Source organism: Sinocyclocheilus grahami, unplaced genomic scaffold (assembly GCF_001515645.1).
Source record: "Sinocyclocheilus grahami isolate Dianchi unplaced genomic scaffold, SAMN03320097.WGS_v1.1 scaffold832.1, whole genome shotgun sequence".
Taxonomy (NCBI): domain Eukaryota; kingdom Metazoa; phylum Chordata; class Actinopteri; order Cypriniformes; family Cyprinidae; genus Sinocyclocheilus; species Sinocyclocheilus grahami.
In genome coordinates, this window is record NW_015506011.1 from 461,863 (window position 1) to 471,477 (window position 9,615).

The following is a 9,615-nucleotide window of genomic DNA, read 5'->3' on the forward strand; positions in this document are numbered from 1 at the left end:
TATCCAAAGTATGGAAACTTTTTTACGCCAAAAAAAAAAAAAAAAAAATAAATAAATAAATAAATAAATAAATAAATAGGTAATTGTGACTTTTATCTCACAATTCTGACTTTTTTTCCTCACAGTTGTACGATATTTATTTATTTAAATAAATATTTTTCTGTGGTGAAAAAATTTATTATTTATTTCTGCCATGGAATGAAAAAATAAATAAAAAAGGTAATTGCAACTTTCTTTTATCTCAATTCAGGCATTTTTCCTCACAAATGCACATTTATATCTCACAATTCTTACTTTTTTCCTCAATTGTAAGTTTATATCTTGCAATAATTAAATTTTATAGTAATTCTGACTTGTTTTTTAGAATTGCGAGAAAAGTATCAGCATTGTTAGAAATAATAAGAGATATGTAAACTCAGAATCGTAAGAAAGTCAGTTACTATTTTGCAATTCTGACTCTTTTTTCTCTCTCACAATTGTGTGTTTATAACTCACAATTCTTTTAAATCGAGCAATTCTGAATCTCACACGTATGAGTTCATATCTCGTCATTCTGAATAAATTTTTTTTGCAATTATTGCAATCTGATTTTTCACGATTGTGAGAAGTAAACAGCAAATTGTGAGAAAAGTCGCAATTACTACCTTCGTCATTTTTTATTCCGTGGCAGAAACGGGCTTACTGGGATACTGTCTGATCTACTACAGTAAGTTAAAAAAAAAAAGGTGTTTAAAAATTCCTAATAACTTGGTTCATTCATTGTCAAGCCATCATGACTAAAACCAGGGGTCTCCAAACTCGGTCCTGGAGGGCCGGGGTCCTGAGTTTAGCTCCAACTTGCCTCAACACACCTGCCTGGACGTTTCTAGTATGCCTAGTAAGACTTGATTAGCTGGTTCAGGTGTGTTTGATTAGGCTTGGAGCTGAACTCTGCAGGACACTGGAGAGCCCTGACTAAAACTAATCCTGGTGTGCGTTCAAAATAACTCTGCGCCTTTAAGGGAGCTTTGCATTCCAACAAGTGGAGAGTGAGCGCGAGCGTTTGCGTTGGCCAACACTTCCACTGATTGTTGCCAATGCGCCCTGCGCGCGTGCAGTACTACGCTGCTTAGAGGAGTGAGGTGAACTCTCCCTTTCAGAGCAGCCGCACAGGTGCATTCGGGAGGCAGGGATCGAAGACGCCTTTTCTTTTCTAAAACAACAACAACAACTAATTGTCGGACCAGTTGCGTAAAACGGAGCGACACTGCGAGCCGCGGAAACAGGTGCGCTGCACGCACTCTTTATTTGACGGAGCCCTTAAGTCATGCGCGCTTATTGATGAAAAGTTAATTCACGCTTACTAAGACACAGACAACGGGAGAACCTGCACCTGATAGAGCGCGCGCTTCGCTGCTCATTAGTTACTCGTTGCACGTTCGCACGGGGAATAAGCGATCATAATGTCGAGGAAAAAAGCGGTCAACGGAAAGGTGGGTTCAAATGCACCGAGCTCATCTCCGAACAGCGATAAAGAGAAGGGTAAGAAAGTCCCGACCCAGTCCAACGGAGTGGTGCATCCCAGCAGACCCTCTCTCAGCAGCAGCGGGGAATTCTACGACATCACCTTCAAGGTACACGACAAACAACGCGAACCCAATGCAGTATGGCAAGCGGTTTATACATATAGTCCTTTATTTGTTTTTATGTTACTAGTGTTTGGATATATCTACTAAATACAATTTCAGAGCGTCCATACTAGCACTTATTCCCTTTCTACTAGCTCTAACTAATCTCATAGTGTCAAGTAGCCTAACTGTTCCATTGCAATACCATGGTATATTTGAATTTCATTTACCATTTAGAAGATGCAAATTATTAAAAAATTTCAACTGGTATCTATTCAGTTTCTCACTAGGCTAGTTTTTATTCAGTGTTTATTCCCCTTTTATAGTCATGATCTCAATAATATTAAGTAACTATTCCATTGTAACTGATAATAGTATTTTTATAGCCTATACTAGTAATTTCAGGGACTAGTAGTATATTTGAATTTCACTAACCATTTAGAAGATGCAGATTATTCTAACTTTTATCTATTCAGCTGGTCACTAGTTCTCATTCATTCCATACTAGTACTTATCCCCTTTCTACTAGTCAGTATCTCAATAGTATCAAGTAACTATTCTATTACAACTAGTAATAGTATTTTTTTTATTTACTGATAAGTATTTTCAAAGAATATTTGAATTTCACTAACCATTCAGAAGATATTAAAATATTCATATTCTAGCTAGTATCTAGGCAATGTGTCACTAGGTCCATTTGTTGAATAGACACTAGTTACTATTTGATTACTTAATAATATTGAAAGATAAGCACTAATAACATTAACAGTAGAAAATAGTAAGTTTACGCTATTACATTTTAAAGGGGAAAATGGCTTGCCATACATCTGTATGCATATGTGAGCATAAATAGTTTGCCAGCATAAACATGGCAACTGTGTTATACAATTTATATTTCATAGCTCTGATGATTGTGTGTGCAGCTTCACTAGATTGTGACTTTTATTTGTGCTACAGCAGTATTTAAAAACAATGCAATGCTATCCAGCCGCCCCATGTGGACGAGAATTACGCACTCTTGTTTGACTGAAGTTAAGCACGTGCTCTAATTGAACAGCTGTGTCAATACAGATAAGCTGGAGCACAGCAACTGGGTTATCCAGCCTGATGCAAGTACACTCACTTACTTGCATTCAACACTGACGTATTCTGATTTCTCCAGCCACATTCTGCATAATAAGATGTTTTGAGTTTTAAGCTGAAATGTTTAGGTGACTCTGATGTGGAAGACCGTTTGATCTGGTGAATAATGCATCTATATAGTCCCTCCTTGATGAATCGTATGCATAGCTTATTCATTAAATGGCATCAAGTGCAGTCAGGAATGGTCAGCTCAGCAGTCATTCACGAGTGCACAGTGCAATTGAGCAAGAATAGCTTTAAACTGATCCTGCAGCTCCATAAACTTAAACCAGTGTTTCCTAACCTGTTTTGTACCTCACAACTCCATCAGTGAGACTCAAGTACCCCAAACTAGAAATTTCTACTCGTATTACACTGCATTTCATTTAATTCATTACATTTATAGGAAGACATCTCTTCAACTACCACCAGCAGTTGTAAATATTCCTAAAATAATTATCTTCTAAACTGAAAACAATCAATGCTGTTCATGAAAAATTATAAAGTAGTTTTTTTTAAATGATACTTTAATGAGACACCTGAGCTTGTTTGTGCATCATAAGTTTGAGGGGAATCAATCGAAAAGCCTAACAGTGAAGTCTAAATAGTTTTATACACCGCAAAATCGGTTTACTTCAGTGCTATTTTAGTATTATTGATATGCTATTATTTTTATTACAGACGTCCCGTTCTGGTGCCTGCATCAAATTCAATTTACAAAACTGATTTTATATCCACAGAAAGCATATTAAATGCAAGTAAAGTGTCTACATCTTTCAAATAACTTTTGTGAAAATAAAATTTATGGGTGAGATAATGTTCCATGGTCATTCAGCGTGACGCATATATTGATGTACAAATGAAACATTATTATTCTTACCTGTATTTATTAAAATCTATAAAAGAATAAGTGATTACATTTTGTGACTAAATCATGCTCAATTTTATTATTTTAAATAATTCAAAACTTGATTTTTGCTCTTAAAAATAAAATGGGACACATTCTAATGTATGAAATCTCTCTCTAAATTTTTAAAGTAATTTTTCTATTTTCTATTTTAATTTTAAAGTTAGTCATTTTGTTGTTATTTATTATTTTTTTTGTAACTTTTTGTAATGTATTTTTATTGTTTTTATATTTTATGTCTGTATAGTTTTTATTTCAGTTTTAATACATCAAGTTAAACTAAATGAAACAATGTTTCCTTGCAACTACCTTATTTTATTTTATTTATAAAAAAAAAAGAAAGAAAAAAATATATATACATATACATATAATATATTTTATATTAAGTAATAAAAAAAAAAAATGTGAAATAGCTTTAGTTAACTGGAATAGCTCTGCTTGCTTCCTTCTGGGAAAACCACTGGTTTGGTGTACTAAGTGTGTAGTTTTGTTCTAATCTCATTTCTCTGCAAGCAAACCCTCCCTTTCCTCTCCTCTCCGATATTCCTGCCTTTAATCTTTACAGCCTTGAAGAAGTCTTTCTAAGTGCTGCAGGGAATGAGGCCTAGTTTGATTGAGGCACTGATGGAAAGATGAGAGGTTGTTAATGAAATAAGAGGCAGGGAAGACGAGAGGAGAGATGATGGGATATATTGTGTGATCTGCTCCATCTCTCATATGTCTCTCTCTCCAGGTAATGCTGGTTGGTGACTCTGGGGTGGGGAAAACTTGTCTGCTGGTTCGCTTTAAAGACGGAGCGTTTCTGGCTGGGAGCTTCATCTCAACAGTCGGTATAGACTTCAGGGTGAGTAGAGGATAAGAAATGCATGCATTAATGCATATACACTAATATACATTCAAAAGTTTGGAATAATTAAGATTTTTTCTAATGCATCAGAGGATTGCATTGAAATAAAAAGTTAATAAGGAAATTAATAATAAGGAAAAATTCTAACTTTATAATGTTATTGAAAGAAGTCTCATATGTTCACCAAGGCTGCACTTATTTGCATACAGTAAATTATTTGAATACAGCATATATATATTTCAATTATTCCAAACTTTGTAATTATTCTGGTAGTGTAAATGCATGCATTTTTTATAATCAGCTTTAGAATTCATAGTTGTTTATTACTTCAATGCAAACCTCTGTTGCTTTGTAGTCGAACCATGCATTAATGCATATAAATGCATGCATTTATAAAGCTTCAGAATTCATTGTCGTTTATTATTATTTCAATGCAATCCTCTGTTGCACTGGAGAATATGAAATACATGGGTTAATGCATAAAAATGCATGCATTTTTATCAGTTTTAGAACTCATAGTCAAGTATTATTTCAATGCAATCCTCAGCTGCACTGTCCAGTAGGACTCATTTAAGTAAAAATCAATTGGTTCATAAAATGAAATGATGCCAGACAGTTTATGTCTTTATTTTCTTTGGGCACTAAAAGGCTTGTGCTTAGCTACTACGAAGCAGCAAAACCATAAGACGTTACATCTGGCAGTAAAATAGGCCATTTCTGTGTCTCTTTTCTTTTATATCAATAAGAGGAAACCGTCATTATCTTTCGAAGCTCCCCAGGGCTTTTATTTCCAGAACAATTTTTAAGAGCACTACAGACAGATGAATGATTTGGCATCCTGAGACAGCTGTGCATCATTCCAACTCTTCCATTAGTTCAATACAGCCAAAGGCAATGAAAGCTTTTCACAAAACCTGTACTTTATCATTCATGTGAACTAATCTACAGGACATGACAAAGTGTCTTTGTGTGCGAACCGCTTTGGTCAATGAAAATCTGAAAGGATTTCTTTAAAGGTATCTTTTTAGATGGACAGTGGCTGGAGTTTACAAATCTTTTCGTATTTCATAAGCTTTTAAGTTTATTTTTTTTATGCAGTCATCAATAGTTATATGCTAGATTGAGTTGTTGTTGTTGTACTTTCAGTTTTTTTATTTTAATTTTAGTTAAAGTTTTTGTAATTTTATTCTGTGTTCTTGTCATTTTTATTAGTTTTTGTTGTTTTTAAATATGCCTATATAATTTTTATTAAATTTTTTTTAGTTTAGGTTATTTTAGTACATCAAGAAAAACTAAATGACAATGAGAAATATTGCCTTGGCACCTAGCTGAAATAAAATAAGTTAAAGTTTTATATATTTTATTTCATTTAACATGCATATTATTTCAAGTAATGTTTTTTATTTTTTATAGTTTTGTACCACTCTGTACCATTGGAACCTATTAAGTATAAAAAATTTTTAAAAAGTGAACATTAACATCCAATTAAATAGTTTCAGAAAAGCATGAACCATGTGCAAATAATGGACACATTGTTTGAAAAATAAAACCATAAAAATTGACCAAGCTGATATACCTGCTTGTCTGTGCAAGATTATATCCAATCTAATATTCAATTGAATGTAAATGTCTGCAGAGGCTGCATTTTAAGGCATCATAGACTCACCTTTGTCCCTATTTTAATCTAATAAGGCAATTGAGAAGTCATGTATATTTATGGTCATTATGGTCACCTGTATTGGCATCCGTTGTGAGTCGAGTCTCTCGGGAGCTTCGTTTGTGTGTCGTTCAGAAATCGGTCATTAATGAACATGTAATGTACAGCTCAATAAGTTTTGGAGCAGAGCTACAATGTGTGTAGCTTTTCTTGCAGCATTTTAAATTCCCCGTCCGTCCTGAATGACTGATAGTCCTGCCCTTTAGTTGATTTAATCTGCGCACATGAGCCCGCTGTGATCTCCAGCTCAATGTATTCATAAAGCGCACTTCGAGCAGAGCTGTAGGTGTAGGACACTTTCAGTGTTGCAATGTCGTTGGAAAAAATGGCTTCAGACCACTCGATTGCATTTGTCAGTGTTTGAGAGTCCTGAGTCACGGCTTGTGTCTCGTGGCTTATGCTCATCAGGACGCGTGCTGTACTGAAAGTGTGTTTTCTGATCACTTACACGACTGGCAGAGAAACTGAGACTATTTTTCCTCTTGTGTCTGGATCAAGTCCAATCCAGTTCCTCTTTGCACCAATCAAATGAGACTCCAGATTATGAAATGCACTGATAGTTCTACATATGCATGCATTTAATGAACTAAAAGCCATTGTGCATTGGTGATTTTATATATATATATATATATATATATATATATATCATTCTATTATGCTGATATGCTTTGAAATTAGTCTCTTCTGCTCACCAGGGCAGAAATGGGTGAGAGATTATTCAAATTTAAAATAACTGTTTGGATATGTTGTAAAATGTCATTTATTTTATGCGGATTTGCTGCTCAAGAAACATTTCTGATCATTTTCAGTGTTCAAAAACAGTTGTGCTGCCGGATATTTTTGTGGAAACCGTGATGCATTTTATTTTTCAGGATTCTTTGATGAATAGGACGGCGTTTGTTTGAAATATAAATCTTTTGTTACATTATAAATATCTTTACGGTCACTTTTGGTCAATTTAATGCAACCTTGAGTAATAGAAGTATTACCCCCCCCCCAGTCTCTTCTGCTCACCAGGGCTGCATTTATTAGGTCAGAAATGGGTGAGAAATTATTCAAATTTAAAATAACTGTTTGGATATGTTGTAAAATGTCATTTTATTTTATGCGGATTTGCTGCTCAAGTAACATTTCTGATCATTTTCAGTGTTCAAAAACAGTTGTGCTGCCGGATATTTTTGTGGAAACCGTGATGCATTTTATTTTTCAGGATTCTTTGATGAATAGGACGGCGTTTGTTTGAAATATAAATCTTTTGTTACATTATAAATATCTTTACGGTCACTTTTGGTCAATTTAATGCGTCCTTGATGAATAAAAGCATTAATTTCTTTCAGAAAAAAAACATGTTATATATAATCAGACTGATGTCTTGTAGACTGAAATGAGTTTTGCATTGTCGTATAGTGCCTTTTAGCATAATTGCAATCTAATTGCGTGTTTATTATTATTTTTAAATATAATAAACATGCTGGTTGAGTTGCTTTCAGTAGCGTAAAAAAATCAAGTATTCTAGTGAGCCGATGGTTTTTGCTGTCTATTTTGTATTTGTCTCCTTCAAAGAAAGACATGATAGCGCTGTAAAAGCTGTCAGTTGCCTTAACCGAAAAACATTACAGAATTACAAAAACACAGATAATTGCGACGGATAATTTTTCTGTCATTTTGTGTCTGCTCTATTGCGTTTCTCTGCTTTAGAAACGTTCCTGCAGTGAAGGACAAATGGGGAAAAAGGGAATATGAGAAATAATGTAGTAGTTAGAAGTAGTTTTCCACTATGTATTATATTTAAGTGTTTTGTAAGTCCTTTCACTCCGTTATTGAGGCTGGTCATTGTCTGACAGACTGCAGAAACTGTCCTTTTCTTTCCGCGCCGGGACTAAGAATGGACGTCCTTGTCATGCCTGTATGAAAACATCTCCAAACGCTTTCACAGACTATTGATCCGCTGCTGCAGGAATACACACGTGGACAAACACACGATTACACACTCCCAGAGGAACGTGAGCACACGACACATAAAACACACACTCTTATATACAGAGGAAGAGATGGAGTTACTACAGCACACAAACAAAGCTTTATACAACTCATAGTGCTATTCTTTCTGTATTTCACCCACATAAATGACCTTGACTCATCATAACGCAGACTGTATAAAGAGTCGTACTGTTTTCTGTCCTGTCTTTATTCTCATCTGACTCAAATCTCTCAACAGAATGACTTTCAGCTTATGTCTATATAGCATCTCCTGTCTATTATTCTCAGTAAGAGTTTATTGCAGAATATGATGTTACACTCTGAGTAGACATCTTGTAAAGCTGGTGTTTTTTCTACCTTGTAAACTTGAACAGAAATTCAGCTATAGGGAACACTGTTTGAAGATTTATTATTTATTATTTAGATTTATATTGAGATTTATGATTTATTATTTAGATTTATGAGACAAGACATTGTGACCCTAAATAAAAAGCTGATTTTCTTTTGGGGTACCGATGTATATGGAAGACTGTTTCTGCCACAGATTTAAAAAAAATAAATAAATAAAGGTAATTGGGATTTTGCATCTCACAATTCAGACTTTTTTCTCGCAATTGGCAGTTTATATCTCACGATTCTGAGTTTACATCTGGAAATTCTGACTTTATATCTTGCAATTCAGTTTTTTCCCCCACCACAGAATAAAATACAAAAAAGGTAATTGGGAGTTTACTCTTAATCTCTTAAGAGACTTAATCTCACAAATCTGACTTAATTTTCTGAAAACTGTGAGAAAAAAAGACAGAATTGTGAGATAAATTACAAGTACCCTTTTTATCCATAATTTTCTGTAACTTTATATATATTTGCAAAAAGGTTGCTTTTATTTAATTGAATTTTTTATAGTACTGCAGTATGGTATTATAGTTTATTATTACACTGTAAAAATGGTTGTTGGTTCAGAAAGTTGTTATTAAAGTACTTTTAACAAGAAAATACTATTTCAGTCTTTTTACCTCAAAATGTCATGTTTATTTCAATGTTACTTTCTGTTTCTGTGCAATTATTTGTTAAATTTACTAGAATCTTTTTTTTGTATAATATCTGTTTTATATGTTCTATAAAAGATAAATAAATATTATGCTTGGTTAACAAAGTCCCGTACAATTCTGTTTGAAAATACATGTTATTGATTGAACACTTAATCCATGCATGTTAAAATATCATACATTTTTTCTTTTTTGATAATCCATTTCACTTGGCTATACGTCACAATATGAAGAAGAAAATCAGTTGCTGCTTCCGTTACATTGTAATGTTAAAGGTGAAGTAACAAAAACAGTCAGTTTAACTCAGAAAGAAGGTGAAAAACTAAATTATGAGCTTTTATTCAAGAATCCTTGACTTGCATTATAAGTGGGGCAAATAAAATGTG

General features: G+C 33.8%; 1 protein-coding gene across 1 annotated transcript in view; it reads left to right on the plus strand.

The window, feature by feature from the left end:
- Positions 1 to 969: 969 nt before the first annotated feature.
- Positions 970 to 9,615, plus strand: part of LOC107562672 (ras-related protein Rab-26-like) — a gene marked incomplete at its 3' end in the record, with an annotated part of 77,036 nt that continues 68,390 nt past the window's right edge. The window contains exons 1-2 of the mRNA XM_016247355.1: positions 970 to 1,613; positions 4,370 to 4,480. Of these exons, the coding sequence (XP_016102841.1) occupies positions 1,443 to 1,613; positions 4,370 to 4,480 (282 nt within the window). The remainder of the gene's footprint in view (positions 1,614 to 4,369; positions 4,481 to 9,615) is intronic.